The 13,131-nt window shown below is 35.5% G+C and overlaps 1 protein-coding gene across 1 annotated transcript in view; it reads right to left on the reverse strand.

Moving 5' to 3' along the window:
- LOC136038981 (uncharacterized) overlaps nt 1–13,131 on the reverse strand; it is a gene marked incomplete at its 5' end in the record, with an annotated part of 30,431 nt that overhangs the window by 2,739 nt on the left and 14,561 nt on the right. The window contains 3 exon segments of the mRNA XM_065722500.1: nt 3,566–3,785; nt 6,063–6,485; nt 10,016–12,010. Of these exon segments, the coding sequence (XP_065578572.1) occupies nt 3,566–3,785; nt 6,063–6,485; nt 10,016–12,010 (2,638 nt within the window).

Raw genomic sequence — 13,131 nt, forward strand, 5'->3', positions numbered from 1 at the left:
GGAACACAACCTTATATATGTAAGAAAATTAGGAAAAATTCAGAAATTTAATTGGTAGCAGCAGGCGCCAAATTTAAAAGAAATAAACGTGGGCAAGAGACCACAAAGAAGGTAGCTAGAAACAAATGGAACACACAGCTTAAGAAAATGTATAATTTCATTGAAAATGTAGCAGTCTTTGCCTCAACACATTGCTAATGTTTGGATTTTAACGGACGAAAAGAGTCGCGAAATTCAACTAACCAGTCTAGCTTCTAAATCTTCACGGTTTAACGTGGCATCACTGACAAAGGTAAGATAATGCCTTGAAAACTTCATAATTTTTGAAGAACCAAAAGACAAATCTTGGAAAATCACGCAGGCATGAGCAGACCTAAGATGGGTTCAGGGAATTTTTTTTTTTATTTCTATATCATAGGGTGACAGATGATTACTAGTGGTTTTTCTTTCATCAAATTTCCTGGAGTTCGTGAGTTCCCCAAATTAAATCTGGAGGGAGAAGGATATCTTAAATCCTTATAAAAATAATACAATAGCTAAACATTTTCTAAAGTTTGTATAAAATGAATAATTAATATTTTTTATATGCAATATTTTTAATGTTTTAATTTAATCTTAATATTTTTAATGTTTTATATAAATGCTAATATATATAAAAGTAATAAAAAAATGTTTAGCATTCCAAAAGAGTAATGATAATTAATAAAAAAATATAAACAGTCTCTTATACATAGCACATTAACCCTGCATTTATTTGTCATCATTTAATAAGCAATACATAATTTCGCTTGTGTTTTGCATTTCTTCCATGTTTTACAGTAGAGGCTAGGTCACATTAACCTCCATAACGTAGCAGGCTCCATCATTTATTATCATTTTAGTGAGCAAAAAATAGTTTTCACCTTTAGTTCCCCAAACATTTCATCATTTATGCTATAGGCTAGGTCACATTAGCCCCCGGTACATATTAGCCCCCATTATTCTATCACCATTTTACTAAGTAATAAATATTTTTCACCTTTTTTCCCGACAGTGTTCATCTTTTATACAAGAGGCTAGGTCACAATAGCTCATAGGAAACATTAGCCCGCATTATTCCATTATACCTTTGCTAAGTAATAAATCTTCTTCACTTTCTGTGCTCTATATATTTTACCTTTTATATTTGAGGCTAGATCACATTACCTCCCATTATTCTATCATCACTTTACTAAGCAATGCATGTTCTTCACATTTAGTTTCTGACACCGTTCATCTTTAATGGTAGAGGCTAAGTCGTCACATTAGCCCCCAGAGCATATTAGCCCCCATAATTCTATTATCATTTTACTAATTGGTAAAAATTCTTCACCTTTAGCTCTCTATGTATTTCATCTTTTATACTTGAGGCAAGATCACATTAGCTTCCATAACATAGTAGTCCCCTTTATTTCATCATCGTTTTAGTAAGCAATAAATAGTTTTCATCTTTTATTCCGCACATCTTTCATCTTTTATACTAGAGGTTATGTTAAATTAACCCCAAAAACATATTAGCCCCCCCCCCTTATTCTATTATCATTATACTGAGAAATAAATGTTCTTCACCTTTCACTACCGACACCGTTAGTCTTTTATACTAGAGGCTAGGTCACATTTGCCTCCAGAACATATTAGCCCCCATAATTTCATTATCATTTTACTAAGCAATAAATAGTTTCCACATTTTGTTCCCCACACCTTCCAACTTTTATACTCTAGGCCAGATCAAATTAGCCCCCATTATTCTGCAATCATATTACTAGTTAATAAATTTTCTTCACCTAGTGTTCCCAACACCATTCATCTTTTATGCTAGAGGCTAGGTCACATATGCCCCCAGAACATATTAGCCCCCATAATTTCATTATCATTTTACTAAGCAATAAATAGTTTCCACATTTTGTTCCCCATATCTTACAACTTTTATACTCTAGGCCAGGTCAAATTAGCCCCCATTATGCTAGGTCACATCTGCCCCCAGAACATACTAGCCCCCATAATTTCATTATCATTTTACTAAGCAATAAATAGTTTCCACATTTTGTTCCCCACATCTTCCAACTTTTAAACTCTAGGCCAGGTCAAATTAGCCCCCATTATTCTGTAATCATATAACTAGTTAATATATTTTCTTCACCTATTGTTCCCGACACCATTCATCTTTTACGCTAGAGGCTAGGTCACATCTGCCCCCAGAACATATTAGCCACCATAATTTCATTATCATTTTACTAAGCAATAAATAGTTTCCACATTTTGTTCCCCACATCTTCCAACTTTTAAACTCTAGGCCAGGTCAAATTAGCCCCCATTATTCTGTAATCATATAACTAGTTAATATATTTTCTTCACCTATTGTTCCCGACACCATTCATCTTTTATGCTAGAGGCTAGGTCACATCTGCCCCCAGAACATATTTGCCCCCATAATTTCATTATCATTTTACTAAGCAATAAATAGTTTCCACATTTTGTTCCCCATATCTTACAACTTTTATGCTCTAGGCCAGGTCAAATTAGCCCCCATTATTCTGTAATCATATTACTAGTTAATAAATTTTCTTCACCTATTGTTCCCGACACCATTCATCTTTTACGCTAGAGGCTAGGTCACATCTGCCCCCAGAACATACTAGCCCCCATAATTTCATTATCATTTTACTAAGCAATAAATAGTTTCCACATTTTGTTCCCCACATCTTCCAACTTTTAAACTCTAGGCCAGGTCAAATTAGCCCCCATTATTCTGTAATCACATAACTAGTTAATATATTTTCTTCACCTATTGTTCCCGACACCATTCATCTTTTACGCTAGAAGCTAGGTCACATCTGCCCCCAGAACATATTAGCCACCATAATTTCATTATCATTTTACTAAGCAATAAATAGTTTCCACATTTTGTTCCCCACATCTTCCAACTTTTAAACTCTAGGCCAGGTCAAATTAGCCCCCATTATTCTGTAATCATATAACTAGTTAATATATTTTCTTCACCTATTGTTCCCGACACCATTCATCTTTTATGCTAGAGGCTAGGTCACATATGCCCCCAGAACATATTAGCCCCCATAATTTCATTATCATTTTACTAAGCAATAAATAGTTTCCACATTTTGTTCCCCATATCTTACAACTTTTATACTCTAGGCCAGGTCAAATTAGCCCCCATTATTCTGTAATCATATTACTAGTTAATAAATTTTCTTCACCTATTGTTCCCGACACCATTCATCTTTTATGCTAGTGGCTAGGTCACATCTGCCCCCAGAACATATTAGCCCCCATAATTTCATTATCATTTTACTAAGCAATAAATAGTTTCCACATTTTGTTCCCCACATCTTCCAGTTTTTATGCTATAGGCAAGGTCACATTAGCCCCCATTATTCCATAATCTTACTACTAGTTAATAAATATTCTTCACATTTTTGTTCTTGACAAAGTTCATCTTTTATACTAGACGCCAGTTGACAATAGTCCCCAGAACATATTAGCCCCCATTATACTATTTTCAATTTACTGAGTAATAAATATTCTTCACCTTTTGTTCTCTATATCTTCCATCTTTTATACTCGAGGCTAGGTCATCAAGACGCTTCCTTTCTATCACAAATGGAAGAACCAGCTCCTTTGATGGGTCAGAGTTGCTCCTGGCAACCCACAAATAATCACCAACATTTAATCGCCGAACTTCGAAGGGAACATCTTGCTTTCTCAACTCGTCTAGAGTAAGGACCTTTTGGTTACTTTTCCCAAAGGACCTATACAATATAAATGAGTAATATTTTTATGACAAAAAGATTATTTATAAATATCCAAAACAACACAGAGATGAATCTGTACAAAGGCCCCCACTACAGTCTGTTAAAGTGGAGGGGGAGGTAGTCACTAACTCAGGAACAATAAATAAAAACGGAAACTTTAAAAAATGGGGAGTCAAATTGCGCTGTAGGATACAACCCAATACTATAAAGCAAGGAAATGGCCATGAGAATCCTGCGTAGACACTATTTTGTATTTTGATTTTGGGAGGGATATCCAAGCCGCATGAAAAGGGGTTTAGCATAGAAAATATATTTTAGCTATAACATTTGAAAGATTTACGGGTTACAGCTCCCACCATTTGTCTAGAAGCCATATTCTATTCGCTCTTTCATTCTCAGTAAAAATAACTAGAATATTCAACATTATTGTGTGCATATAGGCTAGTTCGTCTGAATAATAAAAATTAAACTTTTTTTATATAAGCCTTCCAAATAATAAACTATAATCGAGCTAGTGCCCCTTCTCTCTCCAACCATAGCTTAGTTCTGGTGGCCGAGGAGAGTAATCGCAGGAGAGGGCCAGGAGTATCCTGAGTAGACACTATTCTGGATTTTGATTTTAGAACGGAGATTCAAGCCGTCTGGAAATGGGTTTAGTAAAAATATACGCTTTTAGCCATTACATAAAAAAGGCAAAGAGATTTAGGGGGGTTAAAATTCCGAACATATATATATATATATATATATATATATATATATATATATATATATATATATATATATATATATATATATTTATATATATATATATATATGAAATAAATATAATTATATAATTATTATTATAATAATTATAATTATTGAAATGTGTTCAACGACACTATGGATCTACGAAATTTTAGACTCTAATATTTGTTTTTTCATTTTAGTTATAATTTTTGGGAAATAGGAACACTATAGGCGTATAGAATAGAGTAACAATCGTATAGAATAGAGAATAGAGTATAGAATAGATTAGAATACTGTAACAATCAGACTTTAAATCAGCGTTTGCCAGAGTCTTCAATTACTGGCGACCACCAGAAAAGAAACCTGAAAGGTATATAATGGCGCAATTACTGGATACCTGAACTGTCATCTGAGAAATTTATTCGGCAGAATTTTTTTTCAACAGCACGTTCTTGGATTTTCTGGGGGTAATCCAATACCCCCCCCCCCTTTGGAGTAAGTCTCGTTTAATGTTTTAGAAAAATTATTTTTTACTTCGGGTACATCGCCAGATTATATAAATATAGACAGTTAATAGAGACAAAAGTCAGACCAATAGAATGTGATCATTCTATTGTTCTTGTTCTTACAGAAAGCCAGAAGTTTTTCCGCCTCACCTAGGATCTGTAAATCAGATGTTACTTCGAAATTTGTTTAACCATAAGCTCTCCAGACTCATGGTAAATGAGCTTTAAGAGTCAAAACACTCACCCCCAACTCAAGTCAAAGGATCTGCTCAACCAAGACTTAAAATCTCGCCCCAAAGGAGATAGAATTACAAGTCCTGTGTGCCAAGACTGTGACCATTTCTCCTGATTTTCAACTAATCGCGCAAAATTGATTTTTCTGTCAAGCCGCGTTCAAAAGAGCACAGTAATTACTCTTTTTAAATAATTAATTAAAATTAGCTACAATAAGCTCTGTTGAACGCGGGGCAAACCATCATACAGTATCCGACGTAGATTGTATGACAAAAAAAGATGGCGCCATTAGAAATTGAAAAGAATAAAGAATATTTCAACGTAGCTATTGGACCTTCATGACGGATAAACTTGCAGTGAAAATGAGATGACATCTGACAAAATAGCCATTTTCGAGTGATGGCTAGGCTACAGCGATGAGCTAGGTTATATCAGCCTAGGGTTATAAAAAAAAGGATTGCCACGAAAACCATACGGCTGATTAGATGGCTTAACCTTACTTCATCGGCTTCGCCTCTATTGCCACTGATATACGACAGTGTCAACTTTATGTTAATTGAGGTAAGACATATGTTAATGAGGTAAGTTAATTGAGGTAAGTTAATTAAGGTATGAGCTATTAATTGAGGTAAGACATAGTTTTTGTCATTTTTGCTTGTGATAGTTTTTTTTTTAAATATAAGTTTATCTTATCTTAATTCAGCAAGCATTTTAATTGTATTATTTTTATTTAATTATTTATTAATGCCAAATGCTATGATCTTTAAAAAGCTTGTCACATTTATTAAGTAATTAAAACACATACCCAGAAGTTTCTCCCGTGTCAACCAGTAAATAAACTTTAAAGTCTCCTGGCCTTAGGTTTACTTTTTCAATTGTTAGGTCAGATACAGTTGCTTCCCTTGAAAGTTCGGAGAATGTAGATGCCGACGACAAACAAATATTAGAAGGAGTGCTCTGGGAAGAAGCTATTTGATGAGACGCTTTCAATTTAGGGGCTATAAATTCATCACATTGGTAGTCCACGGAATTAATCGTGCTATTGATTTTCTTCTTGGCAGGGCTTTTAGAGATGGCTCTCACAACCTTAGTTGATGACAAAGGCTCTATACTTGTTTGACTGGTTGTCACCCGAGGAGCTATTGGAAGTAAGAAGGCTTGTGATGCACAAGGGGATAACTCGTCACAATCACGGTCATTTAGAAAAACTTTAACAAGTCCTCCACTTCTGAAAGAAAAATTTTGACATTAATTGAATAAAAAAAAGCAAGCTCTCTATTTGCCACATCAAAAAACGTTGAACACGCCTGCCTTTTATTATTGTACAAATCATACGGAAGAGATAATAATGCCTAATTACTTTTAAAGAGTTCAATTTGTCTTTTTTTAAAAGTTATCATTGTTATAAGGGTCAATTTTTTAGAAAATCAAAACTCGTTTATAGGTATAGCGCTCATCATATGGTATTACCACTGGCTATTGGTTGTTTGAAGGAAAGGTAGGCATGATCTGGGTATGAAATTTAAAGCAAAATCTGATAGTGAAAAGCAGTTCTTCTTAGAAGGGAATACAAATAATCTTCCTTCCTAAAAGATGTTTCAAATGCTCAAAAGGTAAAGAAAAAAAAGCTGTTTTTTACTAACCGGAAAATTTGACATTTTCTAAAACTAAAAATTACCCCTCAAAATTTAATTTCTCAAGACAAAAAATGGAAGTGTGGGGCAGTCATGACATATTATTGAACCATAAAAACGACTCTTAACGTAATAACCCCCCCCTGTGCATTTATTTTTTTGTCGTTAAAATCCATTTTGTAAGGGGCAGGACTTTCATAAAGTATTTTATTTTCCTTTTTTATCCTTCTGTACAAAGAGCGTACAGAATCCCATGTTCTGAGGCTACACTGAAACAAAGGTGGTCAAAAGGTGGTCTTTAATAAGATTCTGAGGCTACCGAAATCTTGCTTTTGACAATCCATCTAGAGCCCAAAGGACAACAATATGTCCCTGAATGGGATAGGTGGAGGTAATAAGAAAAAATTAGAGATTATTTAACGTGACTCTCTCAAATTTAGGTGTTATAAATCCATCAGATTGGTATCCACCAGAATTACTTATGCAATGCATTTCGTTTTTAGAGGGGCTTTTGGAACTAGCTCTCATAGCCTTGGCAGTACAACTACTCATTCTTTGTTTGGCCAGCTGTTGTCCGGGACACAAGTAAGCCTGATAATACAAAAGGATGCACAAAATACACGATAATGCGCTATAGCATAAGGGGATGGTACCACTTTTGCTGCTACTGACAACTCACTGCAGGACTAAGCAGTTTAGGGATAACACAGCTTTGCATGATCCTTTTCCTTTTCAACCTATTCAAAGACTCTCTACCCCCTCCCACGAAGTTCCGTGAAGGCACTTTAATTAAATATATATTCGTTAGGACACTTCGTATGGAAGAAATTGTCGTAGAAACACCGAAATAAACCCATTTGATTTAAAATTGGAAGTTCTGGTGCCCCCTTTAAGAGTCAAAAGTAGCTGGAGTGCAACCAGCCCTCTTTCCTTGTCCCTTGTTACTACCCACCCCAAAAAGAAATCTGATCAAAATCCTAAGAAAACTATTTTATTCAAAATAGTCGAAAGGTTCAACAACTATGCCTCTAGGGATAAAAAGATTTCCTACAGTATATACGGGAAGGGCTGTAAGTGATACAAATGACCAATTTTTTAAACTGTATATAGGAGCCGCTAAGGGTGTTACATTGGAACTCTCAGGGCATCTCGCCGTCGATCGGTTCATTTTTTTCAACTGAGAATTAAAAATGGTATACTTCATAGCAAAGTATTTATCTACACCTGCAGTATTCTAGAGCAACGAAAAGGAAATTGGTGTCTTGAAAGTGATGCTCATAACAACACACACTATAATCTACCATAAAATCCTCACAAGAAAGGTATAAAATTTAATGAGCTGAAAATTTTCTGAAACTACCATAAACCTATATCTTTTTTTCTGTCCAGGTGATCAATATTCTTAAGTTACTCCAATCTCTTTATATTTGTATGACGTTTGTGTCTCAGTAAAATTACAATCACTCTTAACTTTATGCACGCATTTATGCCACCCACCTGGCATAACATTTGGCAATCTGTATTCTTTCATTCCAAAAAAGTGCCCTAGCCATCTTAATCTTCCTTTAATTATAGCCCTAGAAAATAGGATTGGGCCCTATTTTTTGCGCAGTTTTGCGCATATTTTTGTTTTTTTATATAATTTCAGTCTAATGAGTATTTTAAACTTAAGAAATTTCATGGGAAAACCAATAATAAATCTTTCTCAGAAATATGCTCTCATAATCATTTTCGTTTAGGAAAACTTTCACAAGTCAGCCATATGTTCAAGAGGAACATTTGTTTCGACCGAATAACCACGAAATGAACCCTCCGGCGCCAGACGGCTTGCGCTTAGAATATATTTGGCTGTATTTCCACGATATACCACACTCATTCCAGAGTTCGCCTTCATTGAATGCGCTTTAGTTACTCAATCAAAAAAAAGTTTAAATATTAACGTTCAAAAAGAAAAATCCTGATTCGAATCATTGTTTAAATATCCCAATTTTGTTTTATAGAAATTAACCTCGCATATAGATACTATTTCTTCCCAGATACTAGAAATTCCGTCTTTTTACCCAAATGCAGCCATACCCCCAAAACGATTAATTATCTTCAAACTATATTGCTGTTTGAATCTTTCTGGCACATACTATGCCCTTTCGATAGATTTAGCCTAAACTGCAATTAAATTTAAGGTACCGAAAGTTAAAAAAAAGAAAAGAAAAAAACGGAAAAAAAAAACAATGTAAACACTAGGTGATACGTTAAATTGCTTCCTTGTTTACAAATGTACCCAATTTAAATGCTGTCAAATGCGCATTGCTCCCTCAAAAAGAAACTATTAAAATAAAATTAGAGATCTTTCAACTTTAAGACGTTTCAAGGAAAAGCCTGGACTTATAGATGGGCGAGCCAACAAGCTCTAAATCCTCAATACTACTACTGACAACTCACCACAGCACCAAGCCACCTGAGGCCAACACAGTTACGCAGGCTCCTCCTCCATCCCAAACAATTCAAAGCCTCTGTGTTTACATCCTCCCATGACGTTCCCACTTCCTTAAGATCTTTCTTTAGGACATCTACCCACTCCAGACGAGGACGACCTGGTTTCGCGTTTAGACCTAGACGGTTGGCCGAAAAGAACAGTCTTCGGCAATCTCTCATCCTCCATCCGCAGAACGTGCCCTAGCCATCAACCTTTCTTTTATTGTAGCACTAGAAAGCGGGATTTAACGACAGTTTTCGTACAGTTTAGTGTTTGAAATACAATCAGTCAACCAGGTACCCAAGACAATCCGTAGGCAATTTCTCTGGAAAACATCTAGCAAACCTTCATCCGCTTTTCGGAGCGCCCATGCTTCAGAGCCATATTTGACCACTGTCATCACTTTAGCTTCCAATATTCTAATCTCGGTTTGTAGACTTATCTTCCTGTTCTTCCAAACTTTTTTAACTGTGGAAAAAACCCTGAGCCTTGGATATTCTACTTTTAACATCTTCACTACTCCTACCGTTTTTACTAATAATACTTCCAATCTTAACATATGGCACCCTTTTACCCATTTCTTTAGACAAAAAAGGGATGAAACAAGAACCACTGCATAAACGAGAAGCTATTTGTAAATCAGAAACTCACCGATCAATCAGATTTCGATATCTCTTCCCTGATGCTAACAGGTCCTTTTTGACACACAAGCATCCATACCCCAGAAACAAATCACTGTCATCAAACAATACTTCTGCTTGATCTTTCAGGCAGGTTTCTCGTCCCTCTGGTGTCAAATACACATACTGTAAAGTTGGTTTCTTTACTCTAACATTTAACAGGCTAACGCCATCAGCATTATTAGGGAAGGATATAATGTCTGGTATGTCAGGGAGGCTAGCAGAACTCAAAGGTCTTGAGTTGATAGAGTTAAGCTCTTCCTCAGATTTGGCATTCCCGGGTATTGTCTTTCCTTCCTCGGATTTTCGACGAGAAGAATTTCGCCATTCTTTATTTACAGTTGAGGACACCCGAGAATCCAAGATTTCAGTATCAGGAATAATTTCGTCGTCAAAAGTTTTGTTTAAAGAAGTTGAGTGAATTAAACTGTTTTGTCCCATTTTGTCCGGGTCATAACTTGAATTACCTGAAGTATGCCCTTCCTCTGGCTTTGTTTTCTCAGCTTTCATCTTTTTCTTCTTTGACCTATGAGGAAAACAATTTTGCCGACCTTTATTTCCATTTGGAAATGTCTCAAATTCCAAGACTTCAAGGTCAGAATGGTTTTCATTATCAGTAGCTTCGCTTGCAAAAAAAGAACAGGCTGAATTATTTTGCCGATTATTTGCAGATGCTCTATCTAGTGTTTGCGAAGAGATAGAGCCACTTGGGCTACGTTCTTCTACTTTTACTGTCTTAACTTCCGTGTTTTCCTTTTTGCATCTTTCAAAAATACAATTCTTATTCAGTAGGGGAATATTTTGCTCATTGTTTGACACTCCAGATTCCGGAACTCTTAACCCACAACAGATTTTATTTGGAGAGGTATCACTTAAATAGCCTAAATTGACTTGCTCAACAAATATTTCTTCACTAAAAATATCAGATTTAAGCATTTCCTCTCCATCTATCTTTACAGCGCCACAACTGAATTTTCTAAGAGCATCTTGCATTACTGGCCAATTTCCTGAGTTTGAGGCTTTATTAATTTCTTCAAAATACTGACTGGATGGCGTGCTTAAAATTTCCAGGTCAGATAGTTCTTCTGTTGAACAACAGCTTTTAGTATCGTTCAGCATATGAGAATTCTCGTCTCTCTGAATATTATATCTACAATTATCGGCGTTTAAAGAAGTAATTAATTCATTATCAGATTCAGGTAATTCAACATCCACAACCAACTTCATTGGCTTTCCGGACATCCCAGCAACGTTGATCTCACTATACGAACTGCCGTCTTTAGCACGTACTGACCTCTTTTCCTTCAACTTGGAGGGGGAAGAGATAACAGTAGTTTTACCAGTAGTAAGGGGAGAAACTGGGTCTAGTTCATTTTCTGATAATTTTATATCGACAACCGAATTTATTCGTTTTTCAAATACTTCCGAAAAATTCGCCTCTAAGGGTAAATCATCTGATCTGAGGGTTTTTGCTTCTTTGTTCTTTAATGCGGATGAATGCTGTCCAAACTGAATGCCACTCCATTGTTTGGGCTTAAATTTCAAAATTGTCTGAGATTCAACAAAACCCTCCTTACTATTTAAGCTACTATCTTCTCCCATGCAATCACTGTCACTATCACTAAGTGTTATTTCTTCTTTTTCATCACCAGACCCAACAATTTTTCCTAGTTTACCAGAATTGTTATCTACTATACGACAGGAAAAGTTTTTATCACTTTCGAGTACATTCAATTCACGTTTGCTAGGAGTTTTAATCATTTTCCTTTTTCTCGGACGTTCTGCAGATTCTAAATCAAAGTCGATGTCCCCAGATATAGAGCGTTCTGCACAATTTCTATGACGATCTTTCGGACGTATTGAAGATCTTATATCAGATTCCGAGGCATCTAGTGTTTGATTTCCTGTTAAGGTTACATTCACAAGTTTGTTTGCCAATTCAATGCCTTCTCTTGTAAGGGAAAACCTGCAATTAGAGTTGGGCTAAACAAGGTAAAGCTGTTATAAAGAATACAGAAACTAAAAAGGGGTTAAAGTCCGCTGTTGTTTAATAATGGCGTCCTTGAGAGCCAGAACGCAGTAAAATGAGTTTTATATTCCAGGGAATGGATCTCTCACTGTTCAATTATGCGGATGGTATTTTAAACACGAGCTGTTGCCTCTCTAGAATTGAAAAAAACTTTGATATACTCGGTATCGGTTAATCAATAATTAACTTATAAATGCAGGAAAAATATAAAGCAACATAGGAAAATATAAAGCAACATGGGAAAAATATAAAGCAACATAGGAAAAATATAAAGCAACGTAGGAAAAATATAAAGCGACATAGGAAAAATATAAAGCAACATAGGAAAAATATAAGGCAACATAGGAAAAATATAAAGCAACATGCGTCATGAGGATATTACCCTTCTTACTCACTACTCAGAAAAGATGCAGCAAAACATAAATGAACTGGGACGTAGGGAAAAGGTTGTCGGACTTGTCATAAACCAAAACAAGATTAAATTAACGTCAAATGCGGTTATTTCCCATATTGCTTAAGGAAATCTGGTCAACAGTGAAGGAACTGAAGAATAGGAGGTTTCAAATATTTTGGCAGCATAAAATAGCGACGAAGACCACACTACCTTTCCATCAAAAACACTAAAAACAAGAAGAATAATAGGGGAATTTCTCAAGACAGTGGGAAAAAAATTAGAATGAATATTTCAGTCCTGGCTGAACTACGCAGAGGTAAGGATGCTGAGAATTTTTTGAAAATTTTTTCATTTTAGTTTCATTGATTTTATCCTGTTGTAAGTTTTTTTTCTTATATATTTTTGTATTGCTGATGACGGCCCCTGAACACAGGGCCAAAATATTCATTCTAATTTGTTTCCCACTGTCTCGAGAAATTCCCTATTGTTCGTCTTGTTTTTGGTAATTGTGATGTTAAGTCAGTGCGGTCTTCGTCGCTATTTACGTCTCGCTTGTGGGGAGCAGTTGATCAATGATATATTTTAAAAAGGGTCCCGGTTGAACTTCGCTGAGGTAATGATACTGGGACTGTTTTGAAAAAATTCTTCATTTTAGTTTTATTGA

Source organism: Artemia franciscana, chromosome 18 (genome assembly GCF_032884065.1).
Source record: "Artemia franciscana chromosome 18, ASM3288406v1, whole genome shotgun sequence".
Classification (NCBI taxonomy): domain Eukaryota; kingdom Metazoa; phylum Arthropoda; class Branchiopoda; order Anostraca; family Artemiidae; genus Artemia; species Artemia franciscana.